Genomic DNA, 20,556 nt, shown 5'->3' with positions numbered 1-20,556 from the left:
GGTTGTTGGCCAAGATCTCGCGATACATGGCCCCATCCATCCTCCCCTCAATACGGTGCAGTCGTCCTGTCCCCTTTGCAGAAAAACATCCCCAAAGAATGATGTTTCCACCTCCATGCTTCACGGTTGGGATGGTGTTCTTGGGGTTGTACTCATCCTTCTTCTTCCTCCAAACATGGCGAGTGGAGTTTAGACCAAAAAGCTCTATTTTTGTCTCATCAGACCACATGACCTTCTCCCATTCCTCCTCTGGATCATCCAGATGGTCATTGGCAAACTTCAGACGGGCCTGGACATGCGCTGGCTTGAGCAGGGGGACCTTGCGTGCACTGCAGGATTTTAATCCATGATGGCGTAGTGTGTTACTAATGGTTTTCTTTGAGACTGTGGTCCCAGCTCTCTTCAGGTCATTGACCAGGTCCTGCCGTGTAGTTCTGGGCTGATCCCTCACCTTCCTCATGATCATTGATGCCCCACGAGGTGAGATCTTGCATGGAGCCCCAGACCGAGGGTGATTGACCGTCATCTTGAACTTCTTCCATTTTCTAATAATTGCGCCAACAGTTGTTGCCTTCTCACCAAGCTGCTTGCCTATTGTCCTGTAGCCCATCCCAGCCTTGTGCAGGTCTACAATTTTAGCCCTGATGTCCTTACACAGCTCTCTGGTCTTGGCCATTGTGGAGAGGTTGGAGTCTGTTTGATTGAGTGTGTGGACAGGTGTCTTTTATACAGGTAACTAGTTCAAACAGGTGCAGTTAATACAGTTAATGAGTGGAGAACAGGAGGGCTTCTTAAAGAAAAACTAACAGGTCTGTGAGAGCCGGAATTCTTACTGGTTGGTAGGTGATCAAATACTTATGTCATGCAATAAAATGCAAATTAATTACTTAAAAATCATACAATGTGATTTTCTGGATTTTTGTTTTAGATTCTGTCTCTCACAGTTGAAGTGTACCTATGATAAAATGACAGACCTCTACATGCTTTGTAAGTAGGAAAACCTGCAAAATCGGCAGTGTATCAAATACTTGTTCTCCCCACTGTATATTTTTTTTAAATGTATTTTATTTTATTAAAAACAATGAATAAACTTTGGCCTCTCTCCACCCTTTCTCTTTCTCTCCCCCGTCTCCCTTCCTCTCTCCCTCCCTGCCTCTCTAGGTGTGTCCAGGCCGTGAGGGTCCTATCTTCTTTGGGGATGAGCAGCATGGTTTTGTGTTCTCGCACACCTTCTTCATCAAGGACAGCCTGGCCCGGGGCTTCCAGAGGTGGTACAGTATTGTCATGGTAGCCATGGACAGGATCTACCTCATCAACTCCTGGCCCTTCCTGCTGCGCCACCTCAGACTCACTATACAGAGTCTACAGAACACAGCACTGAAGGTAAGGACACACACACACACTAACACACCATGCTAAATGTATGGGACACAGTTATATACACACACGTTAAAACAAACTTACGGTCACAAATACCCAAACTCACTTCCATACATAACGTGAACATAGAACATAACACAAACAAACATGCACACAAACACTTACTGCCAACCAGAATAGAGGGGCCATGTTTGACTTCTCTCCCACTTATTTATCCTCCCTCCCCCTATCCTCTATAGGTGTTTGACAGTGAGCAGTGTGTGTGTCCTCAGAGGGCGGTGAGGATGAACAGTGTGTTCTCTCCTGCTGTCTTCCCCCACCAGAGGAGTGGTAACGCGGCCCGCTCCCTGCCCTCCCTCACCCAGCACACCAACCTCTGGGCCAGCCTACACTCCTCCTTCAGCTGGTGAGATAGCTAACACTCGCTAACTGTAGCTAACGATCACTAAAGTTACTAATCTAAACAATAGCAGACATACAGTCAACATCAGGCATGGTCATGCAGTGTCTAACCCAGTTGTTTGACACACTCTCTTGTGTTTTCTCCTCTACTGCAGGTTACTGAAGGCGTGTGGTAGTCGTCTGACAGAGAAGCTGCTGGAGGGTGCTCCCACAGAGGACACACTGGTTCTCATAGAGAGACAGACAGGTACACACTGGTGCTCAATTGCTCATAGGCAGCCGGATAGGTACACACTGGTGGTCATAGAGAGACAGACAGGTACTCACTGGTGCTCATAGACGCATAGGTAGGCAGACAGACACATGTATACTGGTGCTCATAGAGAGACAGACAGGTAGGCCGAATGGTAGACAGATAGACGGGTACACGCTGGTGCTCATAGAAAGACAGACAGACAGACAGGATAACTCTAGGGGAGGGAGACACGGAGACCAGTTTAACGCTAGTCAGAAGGACATATTACCCCATATGGCTCAAGTTAAAAGAAGTGAATAAAAAGGGTGTGATCTGATTTTTGTCCTTCTGGGTAAAGTGTTCCTGACAGCGTTGTCATCAGAAGTCATGTGTTTGCCCAGTGTGTCACAGTGGAACAGGAGCCCGTGTCTACAGTACAGTTTTTTGGCCACAGTTTTTTTTTTTCCATTGCTCCCCCCCCCCCCCCCCCCCCCCCCCCCCTTCGGCTCTGATATGCAAGTCACTATTACACTTCAAATAAATAAAATGAAATAATAAAATAGATACACTACCGTTCAAACGTTTGGGGTCACTTAGAAATGTCCTTGTTTTCGAAAACAAAAGCACATTTTTTGTCCATTAAAATAACATCAAATTGATCAGAAATACAGTGTAGACATTGTTAATGTTGTAAATGGCTATTGTAGCTGGAAATGGCTGATATTTTTTAATGGAATATCTACATAGGCGTACAGAGGCCCATTATCAGCAACCATCAGTCCTGTGTTCCAATGGAACGTTGTGTTTGCTAATCCGAGTTTATCATTTTAAAAGGCTAATTGATCATTAGAAAACCCTTTTGCAATTATGTTAGAACAACTGAAAACTGTTGTGCTGATTAAAGAAGCAATAAAACTGGCCTTCTTGAGACTAGTTGAGTATCTGGAGCATCAGCAATTGTGGGTTTGATTACAGGCTCAAAATGGGCAGAAACAAAGAACCTTCTTCTGAAACTCATCAATCTATTGTTGTTCTGAGTAATGAAGGCTATTCCATGTGAGAAATTGCCAAGAAACTGAAGAACAGCGCAAACTGGCTCTAACCAGAATAGAAAGAGGGGTGGGAGGCCCCGGTGCACAACTGAGCAAGTGGACAAATACATTAGTGTCTAGTTTGAGAAACAGACGCCTCACAGGTCCTCAACTGGAAGCTTCATTAAATAGTACCCGCAAAACACCAGTCTCAACATCAACAGTGAAGAAGCGACTCCAGGATGCTGACATTCTAGGCAAAGTTGCAAAGAAAAAGCCATATCTCAGACTGGCCAATAAAAAGAAAAGATTAAGATGGGCAAAGGAAGACAGAGGAAGATTGGAAAAAAGTGTTATGGACAGACTAATCGAAGTTTGAGGTGTTCGGATCACAAAGAAGAACATTTGTGAGACGCAGACCAAAAGAAAAAATGCTGGGGGAGTGCTTGATGCCATCTGTCAAGCATGGTGGAGGCAATGTGATGGTCTGGGGGTGCTTTGGTGGTGGTAAAGTGGGAGATTTGTACAGGGTAAAAGGGATCTTGAAGAAGGAAGGCTATCACTCCATTTTGCAACGCCATGCCATACCCTGTGGACGGCGCTTGATTGGAGCCAATTTCCTCCTACAACAGGACAATGACCCAAAGCACAGCTCCAAACTATGCAATAACTATTTAGGGAAGAAGCAGTTGTGGGAGCAGCTTGACCGTATGGTACGTAAGAAGTGCCCATCAAGCCAATCCAACTCGTGGGAGGTGCTTCAGGAAGCATGGGGTGAAATCTCTTCAGATTACCTCAATAAATTGACAACTAGAATGCCAAAGGTCTGCAAGGCTGTAATTGCTGCAAATGGAGGATTCTTTGACGAAATAAACGTTTTGAAGGACACAATTATTATTTCAATTAAAAATCATTATTTTTAACCTTGTCAATGACTACATTTCCAATTCATTTTGCTATATTTCCTATTCAAACTCATTTCATGTATGTTTTCATGGAAAACAAGGAAATTCCTAAGTGACGCCAAACTTTTGAACGGTAGTGTACAGTGGGGAAAAAAAGTATTTAGTCAGCCACCAATTGTGCAAGTTCTCCCACTTAAAAAGATGAGAGAGGCCTGTAATTTTCATCATAGGTACACGTCAACTATGACAGACAAAAAATCACATTGTAGGATTTTTTATGAATTTATTTGCAAATTATGGTGGAAAATAAGTATTTGGTCACCTACAAACAAGCAAGATTTCTGGCTCTCACAGACCTGTAACTTCTTCTTTAAGAGGCTCCTCTGTTCTCCACTCGTTACCTGTATTAATGACACCTGTTTGAACTTGTTATCAGTATAAAAGACACCTGTCCACAACCTCAAACAATCACACTCCAAACTCCACTATGGCCAAGACCAAAGAGCTGTCAAAGGACACCAGAAACAAAATTGTAGACCTGCACCAGGCTGGGAAGACTGAATCTGCAATAGGTAAGCAGCTTGGTTTGAAGAAATCAACTGTGGGAGCAATTATTAGGAAATGGAAGACATACAAGACCACTGATAATCTCCCTCGATCTGGGGCTCCACGCAAGATCTCACCCCGTGGGGTCAAAATGATCACAAGAACGGTGAGCAAAAATCCCAGAACCACACGGGGGGACCTAGTGAATGACCTGCAGAGAGCTGGGACCAAAGTAACAAAGCCTACCATCAGTAACACACTACGCCGCCAGGGACTCAAATCCTGCAGTGCCAGACGTGTCCCCCTGCTTAAGCCAGTACATGTCCAGGCCGTCTGAAGTTTGCTACAGTGCATTTGGATGATCCAGAAGAGGATTGGGAGAATGTCATATGGTCAGATGAAACCAAAATAGAACTTTTTGGTAAAAACTCAACTCGTCGTGTTTGGAGGACAAAGAATGCTGAGTTGCATCCAAAGAACACCATACCTACTGTGAAGCATGGGGGTGGAAACATCATGCTTTGGGGCTGTTTTTCTGCAAAGGGACCAGGACGACTGATCCGTGTAAAGGAAAGATGAATGGGGCCATGTATCGTGAGATTTTGAGTGAAAACCTCCTTCCATCAGCAAGGGCATTGAAGATGAAACGTGGCTGGGTCTTTCAGCATGACAATGATCCCAAACACACCGCCCGGGCAACGAAGGAGTGGCTTCGTAAGAAGCATTTCAAGGTCCTGGAGTGGCCTAGCCAGTCTCCAGATCTCAACCCCATAGAAAATCTTTGGAGGGAGTTGAAAGTCTGTGTTGCCCAGCAACAGCCCCAAAACATCACTGCTCTAGAGGAGATCTGCATGGAGGAATGGGCCAAAATACCAGCAACAGTGTGTGAAAACCTTGTGAAGACTTACAGAAAACGTTTGACCTGTGTCATTGCCAACAAAGGGTATATAACAAAGTATTGAGAAACGTTTGTTATTGACCAAATACTTATTTTCCACCATAATTTGCAAATAAATTCATAAAAAATCCTACAATGTGATTTTCTGGATTTTTTTTCTCATTTTGTCTGTCATAGTTGACGTGTACCTATGATGAAAATTACAGGCCTCTCTCATCTTTTTAAGTGGGAGAACTTGCACAATTGGTGGCTGACTAAATACTTTTTTCCCCCACTGTATATATCTTGGAATAAGTCCCGATATTGGGTGTTTGGATATCTTTTTAACAAAGTCCTGTTTTCTTCTTAGAGCAAGAGGAGGAAATGAGTTGCTGGGAAGGAGCAGAAGGGGGTGGGTCTAGACCCCAGTGCCAACAATCGGAGTGCGAGCTGTACAGAGACTTCTTGTTTGACGAGGGGAAAGCGGAGGTGTATCCTGGTCCAAAGTTCAGGTCCTTGAGACATTTAAGACAGGTAAACATTGGTGTGCCTTTCAATAGTCTTTTTATTTTCTTTCTCCCACATCATGAACACTTTAATTTCTAGCACATCACACATCGTACTTAATTCTGTTAACCACTTGGTTTCAAAAGAAACAACTATGTGGATCAGTTGGTTGAAGAGGGAAACCAATATCCTCCTCTTCTTTTGTGAGTGCATTTCTTGTCTGTTTCCTAGTGATGATATCTGTTATCTGGTCCACAGGTGCTCGGGACCACTGATTTCCGCCAGCTAGCGTGGCACGTGCTCATGGGAAATCAGGTCATATTGAGAGGGGCGGACCCAGGGCTCATCCATTCAGCATTCACCATGCTGAAGGTCAGCTAATCAAAAGTTTACTCATCGTATCCCCCTATAAAGAATATTCCTCCATAACATAAAGTTCTAAAATGTTGCAAGACATTGCCATCTTGCGCAAACTACTGTAGAAATGCCATATTACAGTAGCTGGTAGAGGTCTGTCATGTTTACCTCGTCACTGAGGGCCAGTAGTTTTCACTGACCGTATGTCATGACCAGGATAAACTAGGCCCTACTCATCACTAACCACATGGTTTTGTATATATCCCATCAGGCCTTGCTCCCGGTGGGCTGTGTCCGCTCTGTGCCTTACAGCACCCAGTATGAGGAAGCATACCGATGTAACTTCCTGGGCCTCAGCACTGACGTTCCCATCCCCACACACGTCAGCTCCTCAGGTACACAAACCCAGAATACATCACTGTGGTCTGCTTATAAACTGCTTATAATCACTATTACATATGATAGTAATGTGTTAATAATAAAATACTGTATGATAATGATATTAATTATAAGTGCGAACAGAACAACGTTTTTCTTATCCCTAAAATATGTCCATCTTGCTGTGTCCCTTCCCAGAGTTCTCAGTGTTGGTGGATGTGGTCAGTGTGGAGAGGGGCTCTCTGTACTCTGCTGCTTGTGGTGAAGACATCGTCTCACTCTACCAGTTCAACATCAGCAGTGCCAACTCACAGCCCACAGACAAAGGTGAGGAAATACCCCAACTGGACAATATACAGTGCCTTGCTAAAGTATTCATCCCCCTTGGCATTTTTCCTATTTTGTTGCATTACAACCTGTAATTTAAATTGATTTTTATTTGGATTTCATGTAATGGACATACCCCAAATAGTCCAAATTGGTGAAATGAAATGAAAAAAATAACTTATTTCAAAAAATTATACAAAATAAATAATGGAAAAGTGGTGCGTTCATATGTATTCACCCCCTTTGCTATGAAGCCCCTAAATAAGATCTGGTGAAACCAATTACCTTCAGAAGTCACATCATTAGTTAAATAAAGTCCACCTGTGTGCAATCTAAGGGTCACATGATCTGTCACATGATCTCAGTATGTCATATGATCCCGAGCCGACTAGGTGAAAAATCTGTCGATGTGCCCTTGAGCAAGGCACTTACCCTAATTGCTCCTGTAAGTCGCTCTGGATAAAATTTAAATATACACCTGTTCTGAAAGGCCCCAGAGTCTGCAACACCACTAAGCAAGGGGCACCACCAAGCAAGCGGCACCATGAAGACCAAGGAGTTCTCCAAACAGGTCAGGGACAAAGTTGTGGAGAAGTACAGATCAGGGTTGGGTTATAAAAAAATATCTGATACTTTGAACACCCCACGGAGCACCATTAAATCCATTATTCAAAAATAGAAAGAATACGACACCACAACAAACCTGCCAAGAGAGGGCCGCCCACCAAAACTCACGGACCAGGCAAGGAGGGCATTAATCAGAGAGGCAACAAAGAGACCAAAGATAACCCTGAAGGAGCTGCAAAGCTCCACAGCGGAGATTGGAGTATCTGTCCATAGGACCACTTTAAGCCGTACACTCCACAGAGCTGGGCTTTACAGAAAAGTGGCCAGAAAAAAAACATGACTTAAAGAAAAAAATAAGGAAACACGTTTGGTGTTCGCCAAAAGGCATGTGGGAGACTCCCCAAACATATGGAAGAAGGTACTCTGGTCAGATGAGACAAAAATTGAGCTTTTTGGCCATCAAGGAAAAAGCTATGTCTGGCGCAAACCCAACACCTCTCATCACCCCGAGAACACCACAGTGAAGCATGGTGGTGGCAGCATCATGCTGTGGGGATGTTTTTAATCGGCAGGGACTGGGAAACTGGTCAGAATTGAAGGAATGATGGATGGCACTAAATACAGGGAAATTCTTGAGGGAAACCCGTTTGTCTTCCAGAGATTTGAGACTGGGACGGAGGTTCACCCTTCCAGCAGGACAATGACCCTAAGCATACTGCTAAAGCAACACTCGAGTGGTTTAAGGGGAAACATTTAAATGTCTTGGAATGGCCTAGTCAAAGCCCAGACCTCAAGCCAATTGAGAATCTGTGGTATGACTTAAAGATTGCTGTAAACCAGTGGAACCCATCCAACTTGAAGGAGCTGGAGCAGTTTTGCCTTGAAGAATGGCCCAAAATCCCAATGGCTAGATGTGCCAAGCTTATAGAGACATACCCCAAGAGATATACGTAAAAATGTATGCACGCATGACTGTAAGTCGCTTTGGATAAAAGTGTCTGCTAAATGGCATATTATATTATATTATTACTTGCAGCTGTAATTGCTGCAAAAGGTGGCTCTACACAGTATTGACTTTGGGGGGGTGAATAGTTATGCACGCTCAAGTTTTCAGTTTTTTTTTGTCTTGTTTCTTGTTTGTGTCACAATAAATAAATAAAATGCATCTTCAAAGTGGTAGGCATTTTGTGTAAATCAAATTATACAGACCCCCCAAAAATCCATTTGAATTCCAGGTTGTAAGGCAACAAAATAGGAAAAATGCCAAGGGGGGGTGAATACTTTCGCAAGCCACTGTACTATATACAGTCATGGTCAAATGTTTTGAGAATGACACAAGTATTGGTCTTCACAAAGTTTGCTGCTTCAGTGTTTTTAGATATTTTTGTCAGATGTTACTATGGTATACTGAAGTATAATTACAAGCATTCCATAAGTGTCAAAGGCTTTTATTGACAATTACATTAAGTTTATGCAAAGAGTCAATATTTGCAGTGTTGACCCTTCTTTTTCAAGACCTCTGCAATCTGCCCTGGCATGCTGTCTATTAACTTCTGGGCCACATCCTGACTGATGGCAGCCCATTCTTGCATAATGTCACGCCCTGACCTTAGAGATCCCTTTTATTCTCTATTTGGTTAAGTCAGGGTGTGATTTGGGTGGGCATTCTAGTTTTTCTATTTCTTTGTTGGCCGGGTATGGTTCCCAATCAGAGGCAGCTGTCGATCGTTGTCTCTGATTGGGGATCATACTTAGGCAGCCTTTTTCCCACCTTAGTTTGTGGGATTTTGTTTTTGTGTAGTGGCTTTCTAGCCTGCAGACTTTACGTTTGTGTGTATTTTGTTGTTTTGTCTGTGTTAATCGAATAAAGTAATATGTTCGCCTACCACGCTGCACCTTGGTCCATTCCGTCAATCCACGAGCGTGACACATAATCAATGCTTGGAGTTTGTCCGAATTTGTGGGTTTTTGTTTGTCCACCCGCCTCTTGAGGGTTGACCACAAGTTCTCAATGGGATTAAGGTCTGGGGAGTTTCCTGGCCATGGACCCAAAATGTCAATGTTTTGTTCCCCGAGCCACTGTTATCACTTTTGCCTTATGGCAAGGTGCTCTATCATGCTGGAAAAGGCATTGTTCGTCACCAAACTGTTCTTGGATGGTTGGGAGAAGTTGCTCTCGGAGGATGTATTGGTACCATTCTTTATTCATGGCTGTGTTCTTAGGCAAAATTGTGAGTGAGCCCACTCCCTTGGCTGAGATGCAACCCCACACATGAATGGTCTCAGGATGCTTTACTGTTGGCATGACACAGGACTGATGGTAGCGCTCACCTTGTCTTCTCCGGACAAGCTCTTTTCCGGATGCCCCAAACAATCGGAAAGGGGATTCATCAGAGAAAATGACTTTACCCCAGTCCTCAGCAGTCCAATCCCTGTACCTTTTGCAGAATATCAGTCTGTCCCTGATGTTTTTCCTGGAGAGAAGTGGCTTCCTCGCTGCCCTTCTTGACACCAGGCCATCCTCCAAAAGTCTTTGCCTCACTGTGCGTGCAGATGTACTCACACCTGCTTGCTGCCATTCCTGAGCAAGCTCTGCACTGCTGGTGCCCCGATCCTGCAGCTTAATCAACTTTAGGAGACGGTCCTGGCGCTTGCTGGACTTTCTTGGGCGCCCTGAAGCCTTCTTCACAACAATTGAACCTCTCTCCTTGAAGTTCTTGATGATCCGATAAATGGTTGATTTAGGTGCAATCTTATTAGCAGCAATATCCTTGCCTGTGAAGCCCTTTTTGTGCAAAGCAATGATGACGGCACGTGTTTCCTTGCAGGTAACCAACGTTAACAGAGGAAAAACAATGATTTCAAGCACCACCCTCCTTTTAAAGCTTCCAGTCTGTTATTCTAACTCAAACAGCATGACAGAGTGATCTCCAGCCTTGTCCTCGTCAACACTCTCACCCGTGTTAACAAGAGAATCATCCTTTTGTGGCAGGGCTGAAATGCAGTGGAAATGTTTTTGGGGGATTAATTTCATTTTCATGGCAAAGAGGGACTTTGCAATTAATTGCAATTCATCTGATCACTCTTCATAACATTCTGGAGTATATGTAAATTGCCATCATAAAAACTGAGGCAGCAGACTTTGTGAAAATTCATATTTGTGTCATTCTCAACTTTTGACCACGACTGTACAACATCAACATGAAGGTATACATTATACATGCCTTCTTCAAGGGCCTCTAGTTGAAAACAATGAGGGCAAAGTTCAAAGAGATGCAATTAGTCGTGTGAAATTTCCTTCCATTAACTTTCTAGTGTCCATCTATTGACCTGAATTTCTCTTGCTCTCTCCCTGTCTCTCTTCACCTCTATCACTCCCCCTCCCTTGCTCTCTGTCCCTCTCTCCCGCCCTCTCTCTCTCTTCCCCCCCACCCCTCTCTCAGGTCCCACGTTGTTGAATAAGATCGAGGTGGCGTTGTCCAATGAGAACCTGTCAGTGGACGTGGTCTCTCACTGTCTGCTGTGTCTGAAGGAGGAGTGGATGAAGTGAGTAACAACAACCCTTCTGATAAGCAGGGAATTTCCCTAAACTTTAAAGTTTCACTTCTTTTGCTTTTTCTAAACAGGTCATGTATTATGTAGGTGTGCAACTGTAGATATTGGGGCATTAAACAATCAAACAAGGCCCCCAATGAAACCCCCCAAAACCCCAGACTGGTTACATTGGCTGTGCAGTACAGGATGATGTGGAATGCTTAATGTAGTCCAGAATCATTGGGAAATTCCAATAACTCCTCCCACCCCCCTCTCCCTCACTCTTCTCTCCATACCCGTCCTCCCCTTAACCCAACCCCCCCCCCCCCCCCATCCCTTCAATTCCTTAGTAAAGTGAAGGTGCTGTTTAAGTTCTCCAAGGTGGATGGGCGAGGGAGGGAGGACACCCAGAAGGTGTTGGCCCTGCTGGGTGCCACAGGGCCTGGGGAGGAGGACAACGTCAGGCTGCTCAAGTTCTGGATGACAGGACTCAGCAAGACCTACAAGAGCCATCTGATGACTGCTGTCAGAGGAGGGGAGAGGCCCCTTAGCCAGTGAGAGAGCAGTGGGAGAGACCATACAGCTGGAGTGAAATATACTGCATCTCAGCATAGGAGGCTGGTGGGAGGAGCTATAGGAGGGTGGGCTCATTATAATGGCTGGAATGGAATAAATGGAACGTAGTCAAAAATGGTTTCCATATGTTTGATGTGTTTGATACTGCTCCATTTATTCCATTCCAGCCATTACAATGAGCCTGTCCTCCTATAGCTCCTCCCACCAGCCTCCTCTGCGTGTATCTCCTACTGTATCTGGGCAGACGGAGAGAGAAAGGGAAAGAAAGCGAGTGGGAATCAGTGAGGAATGACAGATCGACTGACTGAGGGATGCGTTTGGGTCCAGGTGGTGACTTCATTAAAACTCATCCTTCACAATAAAGAACAAAAATCCACTCCATGGTTCGGTTTCAAATTAATAATTTATTCAGATACTAATTACTTATTACGTTTTACATAATGTATCTGGTTTTTTATTTATCAAAAGGGAATTCTTATAGGAACACTGTCCACAATTGTATGTGTAACTTATTATAAAAGTGTCAATAGTTTGTTAACACATTGTACAGAGATATTCAAATAAAAGAACTGCTTGAGCTGAAACTGAAATATTGGTGTGATATTCATCCTTTTCCCCGACTGGCACCATCTTGTGGAGAGTCATTAAATCAAAGAAAGAAGGGAGAAAAAAGTAGGGGGGGGAGGGGGGATAAACTGGTGTCCTTTGCCAGCTCCCACTCACATGCTTTTTTACAATGAGTGGCTGTCAGCCAAGAAACCTCAAGTGGTGTAAAACAACAGTCCTAGGTCTTCGGGTGTCCCGCAACATAAAAACCCTTGCATAATGAGCTCTCAGTCCCTCAACATATCATTGTGTTATATTCTACCACATCAGCAGGGGCTTCTTCCCTAACGAGCTAGTAACTCATTATTAAAACTAAATAACTGCAAAGCGTTTTGTGTTTTCGCAGTTATTTGATCTCTTTCAGAAGGCTTTTGCTGAAGTCTGCAGACTTGTAAAATCCACTGGCACGAGGCTTTGATTTTATTATTTTTACTGCGTATGTATATAATGATTGTGCAAATTACTGCATATTATAACATACATTTTTGTGTGTAGTTCTACTTGTATTGTAGTTCTTAAAAAGACTGGGTGAAATTTGAGAGCTAGTTTTTTTTAGAATAAATGGAAAGTACCAGCGAATCATACATACTTAAAGAGCATTTCCAACACAGAACAAAGAAATCCAGTTGGTTACACATGACCCAGTCAATGTTTGATTTGATATTGTAAACTGTTGGCCAGCCCGCTGGTGGAACGTTAGGTCTTATGATATAGTAGAGTAGATAATAAAACAGAAAGTTACAGACGCAGAAATATCATATCCCTAAGACATGCGAACATGGGAGGTTAGCATTTTTGGTGGGGTATGATATTTTTGCATCTGTAACTTTTTCAATCATCATTATTTACGATTCATTCAGGACTATCCGTAATCATGGTAGCATCCACATTAATGTAGAAGTGTTTAGAAACATATTATATTCTTATTTACAATAAAAGTGACAAGCTTGATGTAATAATTGCATGCTAGGAATATGGGACCAAAAACTAAACATTTGACTACTTTAATACACATATAAGTGAATTTGTCCCAATACTTTTGGTCCCCTAAAATGTGGGGACTATGTACAAAAAGTGCTGTAGTTTCTAAACAGTTCACCCGATATGCAGGAAAAAAAATTCAAATTAAAGCTGACAGTTTTCACTTTAACCTCATAGTCATTGTATCATCCAAAGTGCTGGAGTACAGAACCAAAAGAAGAAAAAATGCTTCACTGTCCCAATAATTACAGAGGGCACTCTGGGTAGAAGCTCAGACACAGATCTAGGATCATCTTATCCTTCTCACATCCTAACCTGAACCATAAAGGAAGAATATGCTAAACTGACCTGAGATCAGGGATCATCCTACTGCCCTATGCAGAGGACCAAGGTGAAAAGGGTTAGGACTGATGGTGCCTCTGGGAGGCTGAAGAATGTTGGTCTGATGGACTGCAGAACTCTGTCTTCCTTTTCCCTTTGGACCTCTAGAACATTCATTGTTTCTCTTGGCCCATGTTTAAAATGTAAGTGACACAAGAAGTAGTACTACAACAATTACTACGTAAAACCTGAACATGACAATGTACTAATTGATCAACTTCTGATCACCCCTCACTTTCCCAATACTAGTTTGTCATATTGGGGGGGGGTTGAAAACATACGGCATGACTTAAGCCTGCTGAGGCCTCATTTGGATTTGGGGGTGGGGTGCAGAGAGAGAGAGGCAGACCTGGCACACTGCCCACAAAATGAGGTGGAAACTGAACTGCACTTCCTAACCTCCTGCCAAATATATGACCATATTAGAGACACATATTTCCCTCAGATTACACAGACCCACAAAGAATTCGGAAACAAATCCAATTTTGATAAACTCCCATATCTATTGAGTGAAATACCACAGTGTGCCATCACAGCAGCAATATTTGTGACCTGTTACCACAAGAAAAGGGTAACTAGTGAAGAACAAACACCATTGTAAATACAACCCATATTTATGTTTCTTTATTTTCCCTTTTGTACTTAACTATTTGCGCATCATAACAACACTGTATATAGCCATACTATGACATTTGAAATGTCTCTATTCCTTTGGAACTTTTGTGAGTTTAATATTTATGGTTCATTTTTGATATTTTATTTCACTTTTGTATATGAACTATTTCACTTACTTTGGCAATGTAAACATATGTTTTCCATGCCAATAAAGCTCTTTGAATAGAGAGGTGAAATGACTGGTGGTGGGAGGGTCTGAGAGACTAAAAGGGAGCAGATAGCAAGCACTTTCACTTTCAGGCTAGCTTCTGTCTGAGCTCACACAGACAGACTGCCCAGAGAGAGGGAGAGATATTGGGTCCATTAGCCAATATAAAGGGTGAGAAGAGAGTGAGGTCTGTAATATACTGGGTCATTAGGGAAACAGAAAGGGGAAAGCGAGGAAACGGGAAAGGCTGCTGTTTGACAGGCTGATAGGTGGGGAAATCCAAAGTGAGAGCGCAGTGCAGATTGCGTGAGAGAGAGAATGGGGTAAAGAGATTTGGAAAGTACCAGGGAGACAAAAGGAGGAATTCTAAAAGAGAGGTCAACGAAGCTGGAGTCTCAACTGTAGTAGAAGAAGAAAATACAGAGCTCAGAGCTCTCTCTCGTTTGTGTCACACACTTGAAGGAGCCGCAGAGGAAACTTTGCCTACTCAGACCAGAGGACTTATTTGATCTGCGTATTGCATGCTTTCAACCACAGAAATGGAGAAGTGGCCTTTCTCATGAAGATAAAAGGATGTCACGATCAGGTAAGAGGAATTCAGTGATGACCTCAATTCAGAGTATGCAAAAAGTGAATTGATTTATTAGTGGATTTGTATTTGTTTAAATAATTTCACCACATTACCATTGTACTGTAATTCATATAGTGGTTCTGTAATTTAGGTTTGTAGTTCATTTCCTCAAACTATTAATTAAAGCAATAAGTTAACATGAAATCATGATGTTTCTCAATAAGCATGTGGCTGGAACCACATGGGCAGGACACATAAATGTTCCATCCATTAACCTGCTGCATTGCTCTGTCGCTCTCTCTCTCTCTCTCTCTCTCTCTCTCTCTCTCTACTTCGATCTCTCTCACACAGTTTTACTGTTGCTATCAATATTGACAGTCCAAGGTAGTGGATGTGATGACTTTTTGAGGGGGATCGTCAAGAATCTTCAAACCACCATTAACTCAGACCACGCTGGATTTGTGAGTTTAACATTGTGGCTATCCTGCATGCACCCTGAGTAATGACAGTGGTTTAAACAAATATGCTTTCACTTCCTAGTGGTTACATTTTTTGTCAATTAGATTGTTTGTCTATTGGCATAGATGCTCTTGTGTATACTGTGATTCCTGAACCATTTTTTTCCTCCAAGCGTAAGGTGTTCCCTAAAGACTATCGGATTTCCCACCACTACAATGACAACCTGCTGTGTAACACTGATCCCGTGAGGCACCATCTATTGATTAAATGACACCATTTGAGTAAATGATTTATTTTCGTGTTTTATACAAACATGTCACACTTAGGGTATCTGATATATATATCATTAAATCCTTCATTCTGATTCTCTGTTGAGCAATACGGGAGGACGGCTCGTGGTAACGGCTGGAGCGGAATGAGTGGAATGATATCAAATATACAGTATCAAACACGTGGTTTTCATGTGTTTGACGCCATTCTATTCGCTCTGTTCCAGCCATTATTATGAGCCTCCACTGGTTCCAGTACTCGAAAGTCTACCTTTGTGTTGTTGTCAGCGTTACCGGGGAGGATAATCAATAACTCAGCACAATGATGATCAGCTCTGTGTTGTGCTCCGTTTATCCAAATCATCAGCGTAACCGCTGTGTCTAAAATCCTACCTCTGTCTCGGCTGTCCCTCCAGTGTTGTGTGTTTCGTGCTGCGACTGTTCTCTCTGACTCCTGGCTCAGGCTCCGCAGCCAGCTGTGGCCAGAGCACCATAGCTTCGAATTCATCTCCAACCTTATACAAGCCCTGGATGACAGGGGTATGACAAAAGGGGTACGTATACTTTACCATCTCGTGGACATACTCTAGCCATAGTCGCGGGAAGTATGGGTGCTGCAGCACCCCCAGAAAAACCAGAATAAAAAAATAAAACATGTTCTTTTTTCACAAAAGTAGTGCACTGGTCCTTTACTAGTCCAGTATTAGTGGACCGATATAGCCCTCTGTAGTGCCGGCAAAACGTTCTTCCCCAAACTACTTCCCAAGGCTATGACTCTATTAGTCTGTATGAACTGTTTTGGATAGAGAGAGTGTACTGTAGGTTGCCATAGGGGGTGAACAAGTAGCAGCATGTACTCAACAGAGACTGACACAGCAGCCTTAAACATTTTGGACTACTGTAAAAATAAAACATAACTGTGCCTTGGCAAATGCAACAAAACACTATAAAGATGTGTTGTTGTTACAGTCAAAAATGACAGAAAAGGGCTAAAACAAGGGAGGTAACGTTTTTTTTCCTGACCATGTGGCCTGACTTATAACCAGCGCATAGTTTTCCTGTTCAGGTCACCTATAATGTACGCAATGTATATAACAGAGGTTAACTCCCCAGAGAAATGGCTATCAATCAATGACGGAGCACTTGCACTTGTTTGTTAAATAACCACTCCTCTCCTCCCTTATCCCCCTTTGCTCTCCTCCCTTATCCCCCTTTCCTCTCCTCCCTTATCCCCCTTTCCTCTCCTCACTTATCCCCCTTTGCTCTCCTCCCTTATCCCCCTTTGCTCTCCTCACTTATCCCCATTTGCTCTCCTCCCTTATCCCCCTTTCCTCTCCTCCCTTATCACATCCCTCTCTCACAGAGATTCGATGATCCTGACCCTTCTGTTCTTCCCTCCGCCGCCTCCTCTCTGGAGGAACTTCTCAACTTCACTTCATTTGTTTTCTCCAAATGGCTGGAGCTGGGGTGCTCGACCTCGGTGGACACTTGTTCCTTCCCCACTCTGGCCTCTCCTGCTGTGGAGGAAGAACGGGCAGATCTGGAAAGTAAAAAAGTGAGGTTGTTAACCACACGTGCAGTTCACATGCAACACAGGGAGAATGGAGGGGAAACCGGGATGAAGTTATACATCACACAGCCACCAACCAATAGCAGCCCACCATCCAATGGGCTTCCTGGTTCTACTAGGATCCTCCTGTTATGTGGACTAACCTGGATGCTACTGTACAGAAGTTGCTATAGTTACTGAAGTGGATCTCTTCAATGGCGCACACAAAATGCAAAAAAAATAAAAATAGAATCCCTGCTTTTGAAAGAATACGTCCTTTTGTTTTTGCAATGTGTTTTGGAGCACTGGTTGGCTTTTTCTTCTCAATCTGTCTGTTCTAGCTGTTCTAATGCAGTAAGCTTTGGCAATCAAGTGACTGACATGCACATTCAATTGTTGCACTGAATGTACAACTGCAGTCAAGTTTATGTATAGAATAACAACATTTTAACTCACTGTCTGCACACCAGAGTTCTATTATCATAGCCATAAGAAACCGTTACGTACCTATACAACATACCCATACAACATAGCCATATGTATTAAAAGCCATATTCTACTCAAGCTAACTAAACACTAACAAGTGTTTTATATTGAGTAAGCTACAGCACATCAAATATTGTCCAATATTTCCGAACAAATTCATATGATGTTTACAATGTTTGTCTGTTGGTCTTCAATTAATGTTTTAATTTTTTTCTGTGAACTTTTGTACATACTGCATCTTGTAAATAAAAACCATGCAGCCGTTATGAGTTTCTCTGATGTCGTCGTGTGTAGTGATCTCTGAGTACTATACTCCTGAGTGGCGCAGTGGTCTAAGGCACTGCATCGCAGTGCTAGCTGTGCCACTAGAGATCCTGGTTCGATTCCAGGCTCTGTCGTAGCCGGCCGCGACCGGGAGACCCATGGGGCGGCGCACAATTGGCCAGGGTAGGGGAGGGAATGGCCGGCAGGGATGTAGCTCAGTTGGTAGAGCATGGCGTTTGCAACACCAGGGTTGTGGGTTCGATTCCCACGGGGGGCCAGTTTGAAAAATAAAAAAATAATGTATGCACTCACTGCATTCTCTTTCGCTGTCATTTCTGCTCTGCCTCTAAAGAAGCATATATATGTTCTAGTTAGGCCTACATCTCATACGAGTACATAACTGTAAGTCGCTCTGGATAAGAGCGTCTGCTAAATGACTGAAATGTAAATGTATTGACTGTTACCATTCCTAGTGTTGGGAGTATTGCGCAATTGCTGCAGAGCTGCACTGCTGTCTGATTCTGAACAGCTATCCTTTTTCTTTGTCTTCTACAGGAAGACTTTTGTCAAAGTAAGTTGTAGTTCAATTTAATTTTTATGTATTGATCTACATGTTATTAAGTAATTTGAATCAGGACTATCAGGCTGTTTTTATTTGCCCAATTATTAGCAAAAGAGCTGATCTGATTGGTCAAAAGACCAATTAGTGAAAAAAAATTCAGAATTAGGCTGCCTGTGTAGACGTAGTCTTACAATTTCTGTTTATTACAATTCAATCTTTGATTTATGTGCCTTATCTGCAGTTACTGGGTAGGCCTACAACTGAGTCATTCCACTCTGGTTACTAAAGCAGTTCCAAAGTAACTGAATGGCATGAAGGGTAACTCAATGTAAAGTGTTGCCTAACGGTCTATCATAGACATTAGTAAGAGAATCCAGGGCCTTTTTTTTTTTTTTTTTTTTTTTTTATATAATAATTTTTTTTTTTTTTTTTTTTTTTTAGTCATTTAGCAGACGCTCTTATCCAGAGCGACTTACAGGAGCAATTAGGGTTAAGTGCCTTGCTCAAGGGCACATCGACAGATTTTTCACCTAGTTGGCTCGGGGATTAGAACCAGCAACCTTTCGGTTACTGGCACAACGCTCTTACCCACTAAGCTACCTGCCGCCCCAACTTGATCTTGGCCAGAACAATGTGTCATTCTCTGCTCAGCTTCCAGGCTGATTCCTGTGAGTATCACACTGACTGAACAGTTGCAGCTGCAGAGCTGAAGAAGGGAGCTGTTGGGAATGCACTTTGCATGGAATGTAGCTTCACAACTCAATTATAGGAGATCTTTCTTCTCACACAAATCACTCATATTAATTACAAACATCAGGTACATGTATGCATGCCCATGCATGCACACACCCTGACCCACCCACGCATTCACACGCACACACACTTTAAACAGAACACTTGCAAAATCTTTGATACAAAAAGAAGGAGCCCTTTTTTTCCTGCTGTTTAGAACAGAACTTCCATTAAACTCAGCCAGGTGCTTTCTTTAACGCACACAAACTTTAAAAAGCAAGGCTCATAGACCGACAACAATATCCCCAAGACATGTCTCACTTCCTTTTGTAAATGTAGAGGCAGCAGAATGAGCATCAGCCTTATTGAGAAACTACGATAAACCTCTGCAGACACAGTTAGGAGAGAGAGAGAGACAGTTGAGAGAGAGTAATAGTGAAGGTGTAAACTTGGCAGTAGAAAGCCTAAAAAGTATATTTGACCTTTCACCTTCCCTATCAAATCAAAAAATTGAAAGCAGACAATCTACCAGAATCTGAAGTCAAATGTCTACTGTTTGCTGATGATCTGGTGCTTCTGTCCCCAACTAAGGAGGGCCTACAGCAGCACCTAGATCTTCTGCACAGATTCTGTCAGACCTGGTCCCTGACAGTAAATCTCAGTAAGACAAAACTAATGGTGTTCCAAAAAAGCTCCAGTTGCCAGGACCACAAATACAAATTCCATCTAGACACCGTTGCCCTAGAGCACACAAGAAACTATACCTACCTCAGCCTAAACATCAGCACCACAGGTATCTTACACAATGCCTAGTTGGACAAAGCTTATGGGAAAAGGAATAGAGTTTTTGTAGGGTTTTTGGATAAATGCCGAAAATATGGTCTGTGGTAAATACAGGCTTAGGAGATCTTATACGTTTTTTTCTATGAGAAAATCTTCATCAGCTAACATCACTTCTTGAGAATTTTGAAGCATTTACACTACCTGTCAAAAGTTTTAGAACACCTACTCATTCAAGGGTTTTTCTTTATTTTTACTATTTTCTACATTGTAGAATAATAGTGAAGACATCAAAACTATGAAATAACACATATGGAATCATGTAGTATCCAAAAAAGTGTTAAACAAATCAAAATATATTTTATATTTGAGATTCTTCAAATAGCCACCCTTTGCATTGATGACAGCTTTGCACACTCTTGGCATTCTCTCAACCAGCTTCATGAGGTAGTCACCTGGAATGCATTTTAA

General features: G+C 42.8%; 2 protein-coding genes across 5 annotated transcripts in view; both read left to right on the top strand.

Annotated features, from left to right (window-relative positions):
* The window catches only part of LOC311140198 (folliculin-like), a 28,215-nt gene extending 16,003 nt beyond the window's left edge, over window positions 1–12,212 (top strand). For 2 of the 4 annotated variants that reach the window (XR_014614124.1, XR_014614125.1), the window contains exons 4-13: window positions 1,162–1,383; window positions 1,620–1,786; window positions 1,938–2,029; window positions 5,747–5,910; window positions 6,142–6,255; window positions 6,512–6,635; window positions 6,817–6,945; window positions 10,956–11,058; window positions 11,397–11,654; window positions 11,831–12,212. Coding sequence is in view for 2 of the 4 variants with exons in the window: in XM_084175147.1 (XP_084031273.1) it covers window positions 1,162–1,383; window positions 1,620–1,786; window positions 1,938–2,029; window positions 5,747–5,910; window positions 6,142–6,255; window positions 6,512–6,635; window positions 6,817–6,945; window positions 10,956–11,058; window positions 11,397–11,604 (1,323 nt within the window). In the remaining 2 variants the exon portion in view is untranslated. Of the gene's footprint in view, window positions 1–1,161; window positions 1,384–1,619; window positions 1,787–1,937; window positions 2,030–5,746; window positions 5,911–6,141; window positions 6,256–6,511; window positions 6,636–6,816; window positions 6,946–10,955; window positions 11,059–11,396 lie in introns of all 4 variants that reach the window. The other 2 variants (XM_084175147.1, XM_084175148.1) reach the window with 1 other exon arrangement.
* A 2,250-nt stretch (window positions 12,213–14,462) lies between these two features.
* On the top strand, window positions 14,463–18,011 carry LOC311139836 (uncharacterized protein). Its single transcript, XM_084174811.1, has 5 exons — window positions 14,463–14,999; window positions 15,336–15,445; window positions 15,616–15,687; window positions 16,129–16,266; window positions 17,076–18,011. Exons 1-5 carry the CDS (start codon window positions 14,987–14,989, stop codon window positions 17,460–17,462), a joined length of 720 nt encoding a protein of 239 aa, XP_084030937.1. The 5' UTR covers window positions 14,463–14,986; the 3' UTR covers window positions 17,463–18,011.
* The last annotated feature ends 2,545 nt before the right edge of the window (window positions 18,012–20,556 follow it).

Source organism: Coregonus lavaretus, assembly GCF_964263955.1.
Source record: "Coregonus lavaretus genome assembly, chromosome: 13".
Taxonomy (NCBI): Eukaryota; Metazoa; Chordata; class Actinopteri; order Salmoniformes; family Salmonidae; genus Coregonus; species Coregonus lavaretus.
This window is presented reverse-complemented; position numbering and strand designations above follow the sequence as displayed.